Source organism: Eptatretus burgeri, chromosome 2, assembly GCF_056783735.1.
Source record: "Eptatretus burgeri isolate ZD-2024b chromosome 2, Ebu_testis_v1, whole genome shotgun sequence".
Lineage (NCBI taxonomy): Eukaryota > Metazoa > Chordata > Myxini > Myxiniformes > Myxinidae > Eptatretus > Eptatretus burgeri.
Genome location: NC_140962.1, coordinates 138,771,790 through 138,784,922, shown reverse-complemented (window position 1 = coordinate 138,784,922; position 13,133 = coordinate 138,771,790). Strand labels below are relative to the sequence as shown.

The 13,133-nt window shown below is 45.1% G+C and overlaps 1 protein-coding gene across 2 annotated transcripts in view; it reads right to left on the bottom strand.

Moving 5' to 3' along the window:
• The window catches only part of LOC147033277 (disintegrin and metalloproteinase domain-containing protein 9-like), a 47,511-nt gene that overhangs the window by 13,489 nt on the left and 20,889 nt on the right, over positions 1-13,133 (bottom strand). For both annotated transcript variants that reach the window (XM_085871501.1, XM_085871502.1), the window contains exons 7-14: positions 11,853-11,927; positions 11,502-11,680; positions 10,683-10,761; positions 9,635-9,765; positions 9,160-9,325; positions 3,692-3,781; positions 2,381-2,576; positions 2,172-2,280 (exon numbers count right to left, since the gene is read on the bottom strand). In XM_085871501.1, the coding sequence (XP_085727627.1) occupies positions 2,172-2,280; positions 2,381-2,576; positions 3,692-3,781; positions 9,160-9,325; positions 9,635-9,765; positions 10,683-10,761; positions 11,502-11,680; positions 11,853-11,927 (1,025 nt within the window). The remainder of the gene's footprint in view (positions 1-2,171; positions 2,281-2,380; positions 2,577-3,691; positions 3,782-9,159; positions 9,326-9,634; positions 9,766-10,682; positions 10,762-11,501; positions 11,681-11,852; positions 11,928-13,133) is intronic.

Here is a 13,133-nt window from a genome sequence, read left to right as displayed (position 1 = left end):
GGGGGGGGGGGTTGGACAGAACCGGTGACCGTCTGACACACAAAAGAGCAATCTCACCAACTGTCATGCAATACATCCAAAAGTTATGTTTTATTTATTATTTGGGGAGAGGGGTGGAGGGTGCGAGAGTCTTCTTCTTCTTCTTTCGGCTGCTCCCGTTAGGGGTCGCCACAGCGGATCATCCGTATGATCCGCATAGTGATTTGACACATGTTTTACGCCAGATGGCCTTCCTGACGCAACCCTGGTCGCCTCTTACGACACAGGGATCTGGTACACCTATTTTAACCGGGGTATACACCGGCCCAGTATACTGGTACTCATTTCGCCGACCTCGGAAGGATGACAGGCTGAGTCAACCCCCTGGTGTATTAATTCAGTGGCCCAACGGGGCTTGAACTCAGGATCTCTTGGATCCCAAGCCGCTGCCCTAACCACTGCGCCAACACCAGGCTCAATCATGTGCGAGAGTGTCCTAATCAAAACAGATTTTCGAAATTTTTGAATAAAAATAAATAAAACATTTCACCTCAAGGGTCTTTTTCACAGCTTTGACACCCAAACCAACAATGTAGCACAATGACAAGAGACAACATTAAAGGTGGAAAACAGAAGCGACATGGTAACTAAGAATTAGTTTAATGTTAACTTTCTCGTTGAAAAAGCAGAAACAACAGCGAATCTTAAAATAAATTACACTTCCGAAAACCTAGACTGGAGAAAACACAGGGAGATACTGTTGTGAATCTGGAAGCCGTGAGCACTCAACATACAGGTCCTATAGAACAGTTATATCGGTAAGTATGTGATTTTAGTTAGGGTCCCCGTCCAGTGTCCAATGGGTAATTAAATGTACATGCGCTGCGAAGTTACTTTGATAGTCAGGGTTTTCTTTTATTTTAAAATCCTCAAAACTACAACAACGCCAGCAACACCCTCACCTTCACCTCGCTCTGGCCAACGCCATGGTGTGCAGAGTTCAAGGCGGAGCCTCACGGCAGCCCTTGACCAATCAGCGTGCTACGAGTGAGGTGGCCGCCGCTCAGCCAATCAGACCCCGCGACGGTGAGAAAGGCAGTCCGTGTGACGTCACCACGCCCCCGGGTACACCACATAAATGTACATTCGGACCGACGGAACTTCGGCAACCGTCGGCTCGGGTTGCGCACGGGTCGGGTACGCTAACGGCTCGACTCGTACGAGGGCCGTCGAGGGTGAATTTCCCCGATAGTTTGGACGACGTGGGGATTTAGGTAAATTGAAATTGGCAATCGACCCTATCCCACGTGGTCAACCTATTGGCGATCTTCAGTCTGATAAGGGACCCGTCAGCTCCAGAGTTGTCCGGGGTGACGACCTATAAATTCCGGGTGTTTGGTGGAGTTGACTCTGCAGCTCCATCTAGCGGTCGTGCTCGTCGCAGATACCTGGCCCGCAACAATACTACACGACAGCTGAAAGCAAACACAACCTGGGAATTCCAAATCGTTCTTACTCTGCTCCATACAACGGCGAAGGGCAAGTAAAGCTCAATCAGCATTTGTAAAAACTTACTGAGTGTGACCATTGGCAAAACTTCACATTTCTGAGGTCCAGCAGTTGTACACAATTGCTAGCCTAGGTTGGCTGAGCGTGTGCCACAGGCCTAACTCCTTCATCACTCACCAATTATTTGTGGGCATACAGGAGGTTGGAGGGCGTAAAGGAGGAGGCAATAAAAATTCAACTCCAGAACGAAGAAAATTACATATTTTTTTGTGTGAAACATGAATTGTCACATGTGCAGGGGTGATGTTATGCCACACCCTCGTGGTGACACCCTGAACGCTTATGAGGTTGATGCAATATTACTGGGGGTTTTCCAGTGGGCTTGTTGATAACACATAATGGTCCACGATACCAACGTAGATAAGATAGGCAGACAAGACAGCACAAAGGCAAGGACGCGATCTCTGAGCAAGGTCTAATCAAGGAAAGAAAACTAATTTCAGACAAAATGTTTGGAATATTATGGGAATATTTCTACAGAAAAGTGAATTGGAAGGAAGGGAAGATATCAAATGTTGGAATGGAATACTGTGACAGTTACAACCGTTTCATAATGTGAAAGATGGAATAATGGTCGATGGTTGGGGGAAGGAAAGGGGGAAGGGGGTTGCTATAGAGCACACCTGCGCTCACATGATCGAAGACGTCCCTTGGGGTTGCGGCCACAATTTCCAAACTCATTACCTTTGGAGTTCACTTCAAGAAAACATTGGTCAGAAGCAACCGTGGCTCCTGTTCAAACAACAAGAAAAGAAATGGCAAGAAATTAACAAGAGTTTAATAAACATGAACTCTGACAACAACGACCGATAAAGCGAGACAGAGGACTCACCTTCTCCCCAGATTCTTTCACACTGAGCGAGCAGCGTAAGGCATGAGCCCTGATAGCAATAAGCCTCCCCGCCCAGGCACTCTCGCCCATCTATGGCTGTTCGGTCATTAGGGCAGAAATGCGATGAGCCATTGCAGAACTCCGGCATGTCACAAGGACCTCTTGCTGACCTGCAGGTCTCACCGTGGCTCAAGAACTGGAGCATGTTGGGTGATTACCAAATAAGTACATAGAGTTCAAATGAAATTATAACCGCACGACATTTGTACTATAACAGTAGAATCCCGTAACAAGGAACAATGAGTAGAATTATTGGTGGATAGTTCCATTGGAACAATACATTTGATTCGATATAATAATAATGGATGATTTTGCATAGCCAAAGTTGTCCCTTCACACATGAGTCTTTTTCACCTGGGAGAGCAAATTTGTTTATCGTGAAGGAGCTGACATTCTCACAGCAACTGCACTCTGACATAGGAAGCAGGGTAACCCCGGTGTCAAAGAATAACCGAGAAGACCACTTTGTACCCACAACGTAGGCAGGAGTTTGGAATTTGGCCACGGTGCCGGCGATACATCACCTAATCTTCATAAAAGACACCGTGGGATATTTAACGTCCACCAACTAATGGCGGCGTACGGGACACCCAGTTTAACGTCCATCCGAGGGACGGCACATACATTGATGAATCACCCTGCCTGTGAAACATCGGGGCAGCAGTTTAGAGCTGGTTCGGGATTCAAACCCAGGCTAGACGGCTTAGAAGCGAGTGTGTATACCGCTGGGCTATCACGGTAGCCCTCAATTCGATATAACAAACAGTGAAATGTAGAACGTTTACTATTGCTTAAAAAAATCTGTCGAGCAATTGTGAAAAAAAAAATTCAGCAAAACTCCCGATTACGGCCTGTTCGTTAAGGACTTGTGGCCACGTGTAAACTGCAGGTTGAATCGTAACAGGTGAGAGGCAGAGTATTATTTTATTTAATGAACTGTTTTGGGGGTAATGCCATGTCAGAATCAATGTGGCACTAACGTACCCTGAATGCAAGAGGGCATTCTGTATTTTTACATCTCGGGATGGGGGTCAGTCTGGTATGACAAATGTTCAATACGACGACCAGTCAATGCAACATATCTGTTCATTATAACAAGACTCCTGCATTTATAAGGCTGACACATCCACAAAAGGTTTCCGCATAATACAAGGTACAAGGCTGAACAAACAAACTCAGCTTTGACCAAAGCATCCAAAAGCATTTCAGACAAAGTGTTGTGAACTTGATCACGTTCACCGGCACACTCACCATACAGTGCTCACAGCACTCTCCGTGTGCACACCATGCCCCAGCACTCAGCTTGCAAGTCGACGGGTTACAACACTCGTTTTTGCACTCCTGCACACGCGTGGGCACAAAGCATGCAAAATGCCTTGGTACACAGTCTTCAAATTCGGTGCAACTTTAGAGTGAGCGGTCGTGAATATTGAGTGAGATAAAAATAAAACTCAACAACTTAGCAGTCTCATGTAAAGTACTGTTACAGATTTCCGCCCGCCGGCATGTGAACGGCCGCGTTTAACCAATGGCGGCCGTCTCGCCCACCGAACGGACAATCCAGTCGCGGCTTTCCGGATCAACGCCGGAAACCAGCCACGGGTGTGTTTTTAAGCACACCACAGCCTAGTCAATATTCCACCCGCGCGCGACAGGGTCAATCACCGAATTGTCGATATACCAAATTATTCACGCGGGCAGACTACCGAGAGACTGTACCTCAATGGGGCCGCTGGGACACGAGCCGCTTAATGCAGCTCGCTCCGTTTTGGGATAACCGAGCGGGGTGTTATCGCGAGCCCCGTTGGACCCGATCACTTTACCGGCTATTTAAAAACCAACTATATTCCGAGTGCAAGATGGCAGTTCAATTCGGGAAAGAGGACACAACGAACGGGTTACATTTAAACAAGCACATTTATTCCACACACAACACATATGCAGTCATGTATCAAACAATGCACGTATGCAATCATGTATGCACTCAATGCAAAACACGCATGCAGTTACACAGTTATTTAAAGCAAACGCGGGTAGGGGACAAAACACGAGCAAGACAAAGAGCTACGACCGTCTATTTATTATGTACACACTTAACAGTTCTACTTACGAACATGGCACCACAACGTTCATTCAAAAGCAAAGAAAAACCCCAGGACAGACAAGGGGCAGACTGGACCCCTTGGGGTCTTTATTGACACGGAGCCGTGTAGACCGCAGAGGCTCCGCGAGACCGGGCTGGCTACCTTCACCTCGCTGGGGCGACCCGCGTCGTCGCATATCCACGACCCACGGTAAGGCACGGCTCGGCAGGCCACGTGCCTTGGCTCCGTTCTCTCCTCCTTTCCACACACCTCCACAACCTCCCAACGACTCAGAGAGCGACCGCGAGTGAGAGAGACCCAGGTAGAGAGAGAGCGACCGTCCCAGAGAGCGACCACGACCTCCAGACCTCAACCGCGCGTTCAGCGCGCTCTTTTATAACCACGGCGCCTCACCCCCCCCCCCCACTTCTCGGCACGTGGGGGAAAATTCCAGGAGAGTTCGGCTCGGCTCTTTTGGTGTGATAACTGACATTCTTTTTCTTCCTCCCCGTGTCTCTTCTGCACGTGTTTTTCGTTGGGGGGGAGGGGTGAGGCTGTCGTCCGTTCTCTCCCGACGAATGCCAGGCTTCTCGCAACCGTGCTGAGGTGGCAACATGGTGGTAGTAATGGCGGTTGGTCCAAAATAACGATAATAAAAGAAAAACGGCTAACTCAAAGATCACAGCCCGGTACACATCGGTGGGGAAATCTATCTGAACACAGACTTATCGGCATAACTGATCTAAAGGCCCGGTCACACCTTGACGTTTTAGCCAACGTATGCCGATTTTTGAATTTTTTTTCTAAAACGCTGGCACGCGTTGAATACGTTATGGGTAAGTTTTGATAACATTGAGAGCACGCTGAAAAACACTGCCATACGTCGTTGTACGCTGGCTTTAAACGTTGTACTTTTTGGTTGTCCTCAAATTTTTTCATGCTTGAAATTTCACGACGTATGCCGGCGTATGACTCACACGTTCCGCTACGCTGGCCACAAGTTGTATGCACGGTCTGCGATCGTTGACAGACGTCAACACATGCTACTTGTAAGTTAATCATAAGTTGAGACACGCCGAGGTAATGTTTAGCGTACCCGAAACTTATTTCTAACCTATGATTAACGTGTTGTTGGCACGTTACGCGATCGTTGCCACACGTCAACAGACGTTACTTTTAAGTTACTCATAGGCTGAAAGACGTCGGTATAATGGATCGTCCTTGCGTCAGCGTCCACGGCCACGGCCAGGACACTTATTTGCAGCATTCTTCAAACTTTTCTTCGGCATGACAAGGATGTTCACACTTCGATGTCTAGCTTGGCTATGATTCCAATTGTCCATCGGCAGCATCTATTTAAAATAGTCGAGTTTGAGCGTTTTAACACGTTCAGAAGAAACGCTTCAAATTTCCAAACCCCAGCGTCAAAAAACAAAGGCGAGTGACAGCAATTTAAATCGTTCATTGTAAACAATGAAATAGCTGAGTGGTACCGTTTAAAAGTCGTTGAGTGAAAAAAAAATCCAATTGTTGAGCGCAAGCGTCTACTTTCAATAGTGGAGATGCAGCCATTTAAATCGTTGAGTTTATCATTTAAATCGTTAAATCGTTAAACGCAAGGACGATCCATCATAACCCACACCCTCCCCCTCACACTCACCTACTACTGCCAACATGAACAAACTACTACTAATACTAATACTAATACTGATACTGATACTGCTGACATGGACATCGACTCAAAAAGGACTCGAAAACACTGTTGGGTTCCCCTTTTATGAGCAGCATTTTTATATACCAATTCCCAAAACCGCTGGGAACACGTCTTTATATGGCAGTTGTAAGCTAGAAACACGTTAATTTTTTTTTTTGTCGACCGGAAGACGTCATTGGAATACGTCTACATACGTCGATGTGTGTTGGGACTACGTAAAGAATTGGTTCAAAGCACGTCAAACATAAGTTAGAAATAAGTTTCGCGTAAAAAAGACATTACCGCGACGTGTTTCGACTTATGAGTAGCTTATAAGTAGCCTTTGTGGACGTGTGTAAGCGTCCACATATCGTGTGTAAAACTTATCCCCATCGCATGCGGAACGTGTGTCATACGCCAAGTACGTCGTAAAATTTTGAACATGTTTAAAATTTCTTGACGTACTCTACTTACTACGACGTATGATAGCGTACTTTAGCGTTCTACTCACGTATACCAAACTTACTCATACCGTATTTGACGTGCCCCAACGTTTTAGACACATTTTTCTTAGGTCGGCATACGCTGGCAAGATCGCCAAGGTGTGACCGCGATGTTGTCACTTCCATTTCTACGGCAGTTATGATTCGAATCGTTGTGCGTCAGCCTTTTAATAGGCTACGTCACGACATCGTCGGCGATGCGTGCAACGCGCTATGCCTAAGTTAGACTATCGTTGGGCATCGGTTGTGTAGGCCGACAACAGGTTCAGCATTCGTTGGTATAAGTTATCTATAACACAACGAAACGTTCTGTGTCCGTTACCAATGCGTTATACACAAGACCAAGTCGCAATGAATACGTCCGAATCTTTAAAAAAAACATCAAAAGTTCAACGTAAGCCAGCATTTTACATACATTCTAATACGTTGCCATCGCTGGCTAAAACGTCAAGGTGTGACCGGGCCTTAAGGACCTATATGGTGCTCTGCGAATTTCCACAGCCGTAACAGTACTATTCCAATGAAACAAACTTAGCAAACTCACAACTCACCTTACTCCTTATTCAACCTGAACAGCCAGTTGCTTTTTGGGTTTAAGATCACAACGCCTTAAATCCCATTCATACGGAGGTATAAGGATGTACTGTAAATGTATCCTCAACCGCACCAGTGTACCTACCATTACACCCTAGCTGAGTCTTATCCAGCAAGGTCCAGATTCAGCGGCATAATGGTTAAAGCATCTGCTCCGAGTCTGGGAGGTCGACGGTTTGAACGCAATCCCAACAGTTGTACTAAGACTTCAAGTACCTGTTGCTTTCTTGCTTGATGATGCTCAGCATTCAAGAATGATACAGACAAACAACCATATGCTGGCAACTATTGTGATGGCTTGATGGGCCTAATGGCTTCCTCACACGTTAAAGTTCTGTGTATTAGAATAGGGAACTCATATTATTACTCAACACACGAAGAGAAAAACAGGGTCAAAAAATAAATAAATAAAAATTCAAGTGGCGAGCTGGGAAACAGGCCACATTTTCTTACCGAGTAAATAACGATACACTAGTATTTTGCTTGCCAGTCTATACAGACTGTCCATAGACCAATCACACCAAAATTACCGAGGTTACGTCATAGTAGAAATTCCCCCAATGGTAATTGGTGATAAAATCAAGATAAATGCTCAATTCCAGAGGTAGAAAACACAATTTTAACACAACTTTGTTTCACAATGAAAATGCCGCTGAAAGACTGGTCATCATAACAACAGGGCAAGTGGCTCAAAGAAATGAACCTGTGCCGTGATCAATACAGGAAGTTCATGAAGAGAAGCAAGGTCGAGCAAACATCCACATGAAGAATTTATTTGCAGTGATATCAGTGAATTAATGAAAAGGACATCAAAATTAAATGAAGCCGAGTCTATTGGCCTATTACTTCGCCATCGCAGACAGATTGGTGGTGTATCTGTCTTCTGCCGACTCCTTTCTGGTCTTGGAGCCTCTGCCCTCTCCGTGCTTTGTCCTCTTCCTCCAGGTTTCTGCAGGGCTCACATGGTCCACCATCAACCTTGTTCTGGTGAAACCATCAAAATCCAGGATCACTGCTCACCTCCACTCGTTTGTTCCTCTTTTATTCTGCCTGTGGAACCAACTTCCACATCTTCAATCTCATCATTTCCTCCACATCTTCAAGACAGATGTTCACCATCATCTCAGATCGTCCCCAATCCAAAAGCATTATCTTTTCGACCTCATTAACCCACCACCCACCATCCCTCACCCACCCTAATCCCTCCTCCTTCCAAATGACCAGTTTTTCCTATTGAGAGTTCTCTTCTGTATCCATCTTGTCTATCCCATGCATCCTCTCCTGCCCCCCCCCCCCATACCGATTGTTTGTCCACCTCACTGTCTTGACCTTTGGCTCTGCTGTTAGTGTTTCCCCCACCTCTCTCTGTTGTTCCTTTTGTCCTGTTCCGTTTAGTGTAACAGTACTAGCTCTTCCACAAGCCTAGACTATGTATACAAAAAGAAGAAGAAGAAGAAAATGACACCAAGTGGACTTGTGCCGAGTTGACAGATGTGGATTTAGCTAGAAACAATGAAATACAACAACGCAGTCCTTCACATTATGGAGCAAATTATCTGTGCATGGAGAACCACCTTCATTGTGATTTGGTGAAGAAAGGACCAGATAAAGGCATATATGGAGAAATAAAAGTAGGAAGAGTTGCTTCAACTCAAAGCCACTCTTTCAATATAAACACAAAAGAAAAGAAAAGTGGAGAGTACAGAGATGGGAAAATCCTGCAGTTTTTGGCAGACTTAAATGGACAACTCAGGAAGCGGAGTGGCAAAGAAAAGGACAGCAAAAAGACTCGGTTTTACATATTTGTGCTTTTCAGAATGAGATTTTGAAGGATGTGCTGCTGACCTCCACTGAACCACAGTCACATTCTTCCCCTGCATCGACGATCAGGTTACCACAACGCGCAGGTTGGAGGCTGTTGGTCGGCAGGTTCAGGAGACAAGTGCCCCCCTTGACCAAGACCCCAAGGTCCTCTTCACTGCAGTTGCTGAACACTGTTGCGGGAGGGTTCCTGGAGTTCACAATGAGTAAGGGAACGATATGCGTGTTGGACTGAAGAAGCTCAACAACAATGTCCTTCATTGAAGACAATACCTTGATCTAACTATCCAGAGAAGTTTAAGAAGCCCTATTAAAAACAATAAACCTATTATGTTATGATTATAGATTCAGTGAAAAGTGAAAATAAAAGAATATACATACTCAAAGTGGAGTTTGACCACACTGTCTTGATTATAACCATATGACAAGTCAATGACTGATCAAAAGATAATATCCACATCATTTAAAGAATAATTGGAACACCTGAACTGTTTCATACCTTATCGAGGCAGCCATGAGGCAACCTTGAAGTGATGGGCACAGACACCAGCGTTCGTCATCATGACCCATCCCCAGGTTGTGCCCCAGCTCGTGTGCCATGACAGCTGCTGTGAGTTGCATCTCTCCCATCTGTGAGCAGGTGTTGGGAATGGAGGAAATTGTTCACACCCTTGTCAGAAAGGTAATGCGAAAACACATTAGTCTGACAGTGCATTGGGGGATACCCCCTAACTCCGCTCCCACCTGCCAAGAGAGAATGAAGATCAAGAGCGAGGATTTAATACAGCAGAGCAATGGACACTACAGACAGGCCACGTAGCTCTCTAATATTGTTATACAATTCATATGGGACTGTTGGACAAAGTAATGGATAAAATGGCGTTTTTTAACGACTTGATCAAAAAACACAGAGTCGGATGCAATTTATCTGATTGGCAGAACCAACCTTATAAATGGAGCAGTGAAGTTCGAGTCTTCCTCAACAAACTCAAACCGGGACGAGGATCGGTGACAACAGAATCGAGGATTTGAGCATACTTTGACAAGGTAATCAAGCCCAATTTGAACAATGTTCATTCTACGACGATGACAACTAAAGCCGTCACGTGATCTCGTAACGTAACCGCACAAGGTCTTTAGGCAGTTTCGCCCGAGTATTCAAAATATGGAAATCACCCCAAAATCGATGCCTCTTATTCACTTCCTTTAAAATACTAAAATGTTTCCATTCCTGGCAAAAAAATCAAAAAGTCAATGATCCCCACAATTTTGCCTTTAACGCATTTCACGGCTCGCTGCCGTCTTGAATCACTATCTCACTATAACCAGCCGTCAACATTTAGCAAAAATAACAGGGAATTGGTATGACATTTAAATACTTACACGGGGTATTGACTGTACCACACAGCTTTTACAACTTCTTTTTTTTTTTTTAAACGTTGCTTTGGGGTAACTTTTGAGCAAATTTATTTTCGCACCGAATTATCAGTTCATTGTGCCATTGTGGTGTAACGGACGGCTGATGAAGCACACAGAGCAACACTCACAGTGACAATGCCTCCAGAAGTCCTCGTGCATATGGTTCCCACATAGGCCATTCCGAGCACAGTGCCAAATGATTTTTTCCTGAGGACAGAGAAGATGGCACTGCGATTTACAACTGCTGAACACATTCCAAACAAATTTGGCAAAACATTTGGAACACCTGATAAATATGATTGGCTTTCAAAAAAGCCAATCTGGTGCAAGAGGGTCAAAGCTCGTCACGAGTTTGCTCAGGTGGGAGGTATTAGAATAAAAGGATTACCGTCTCCTGCTCACGTGGAATGTGCTTTACCTATTCACCATACCAATAAGGTACATTTTGAGGTGAGTCCAGACAGCACACTGTGCTTGTATGACATGCCAGTAGTACGGAACACAAGTCTCGTAACAACGTGTGGTGAAGGAACAATTTTCACCAATTTGCTGGGAAATACTGGGCCGCCAATAATAGGAAGAGAATTACATTCTCAATTTTATAGACCAGTCCACCCCGGAACATCCATGAACACGTGTTCCGAGGAGGACCTTCTGCTCCACATTGACAAGGGCCGACAAGCCTGGTATTGGCTGTTGTACAATTCGATGGAGATATCGGCAGCTGTAGCTCTGCTAAGCTCACGGAGCCTATGCAACTATTTAGCCAGCAGAGTTTCTTGAAAAAAATATATATTAGTTTTATATTTATTTCCAAATTTTCTATGATGGTCATTGGTTGTGCCAAAGTTGAACCATTCACTCTAACAATGGGAAAAATGAAGTCCTACAAAATAAGCCAGTGAGCTTTAAAAATAAAAAAAAACTTCATCGGTAAATAGTCTTACGTGAGGAGTTGTCCATTGTCGTGATGTGGAAGAATGTCACTGTTATTTTGCCGCCAGTTTAGAAACCGTCCAAGAACATCACTGGCACTCTCTCCCTCAGTAACCACAGCTAGCTCATCCTCCGCAGAAAGGACGGAGAAGCCGACGAGCACAACACGAATCTGTAACCGCTTATAGAACTACAAGGGAAATGCCATCAGAAAAAAAAAACACATCTTTAAATTGAAAGGATTTTTACATTGTTGTGTCATTGTGTCCACTTAGCAGTGTAGGGAGAGTTGCAGAGGGCAAAGAATAAAATAATACTTTATTGCAGGGGTAAAGAAAGAAGAAAATGAGATCATATCTCACCGAATCCACCAGGTTGGTTAGATAAAGCAGATCTTTCACCAATGCCGATCGGTTTTCCTGGTACTTCTCCCCAAACTGCAATGGCCCAAACAGAGTAAGTTTTGGAATTAAGTACCAATGAGTATGAAAGTGAGGTATTAGACAATGAGTGGCCTCGATATCATCACGACTGTTCTCAGATTTTGCATCCCCCAAACTCTGCTAAAGGGTCATAGGGGTCAGACTAAAAGACCCCTCCGATTGTGCGACAAAAGTCGTACAACAGTGTATTCTCTACAAAAAGTTCCTTTTGCATCAAAATCATTAATTAACATACATTTAAGCAATCGTGATTATTGCCCTTGATATTTAACATGAAAAAAAAAAATAATAATAATAATAATAAAAGCTTGATAATGTTGTCGCGGTTTTGGAAGAGCCCAGGGAGTGAGATCCAACACATAAAGGAACCCTAGAGTTTAGATATATCCGTAGTATTTTGTTTTGTTAGATTACCTCTCCCCTCGTATCAGTGGACAGGGAACTGGGTTGCGTTTGTGTAGCAGGTTCGAATTCCCTTTATAACCCTTCTGTCGATCCCCTCTCTTCTTGTATGTCTTCGCATCTCCCCTTTTCATGTTGGGACCAATGTAAGCATGCAGGCTTACGTCGGGTGAGTGAGGGGTCACCAATAATCCCCATCTTCGTCTTTCCTCTGGCTATCCCTCTTACTTGTCGAATTTCCTGGAGTGACTAAAGCACGAGTCACATTTGCTCTACGGCTAGGATACGGCGGCCGTACCCCTCCCCCCCCCCCGAATTGACAGAAACGTGCGGCGACCGCAGAGTTTCTGAGGTGGCCTCAGGATGGCCCTACGCTGTATGGCTATCTTTTACAGGCCGTAGGGGTCTCCGTGGAATTAAAGCGCGGAGTTATAACTTTTTTCATTTCTAGGTTGGCCGTCGCAATTCGACAAGCCATAGCCATGACGTAGATGTGTTCCACGTCGACCGTACGTAGGGCGTACGGTGGGCTTGCATTATTCGTGCAGCTGCCGTAGGCTCTTATCAATGAAAAATGAATTTTGCCAACCCCCCCAAAAAAAAAAAAATTACGTTCGCCTTTGGGCCCCCCTGCAGTCGCCTTGCGGGCACCTTGAGGCTACCTTGCGTCTGCCTTGAAAATTCTATGGCCGCCGCAGGGACACCCTAAGGTCACCGTGCGACATCAAATCAAAGACCGTACGGCACCCCCACGTTTTCGGTCTCCACAATTTCTAAATACCCCGTGCGGCTACCCGA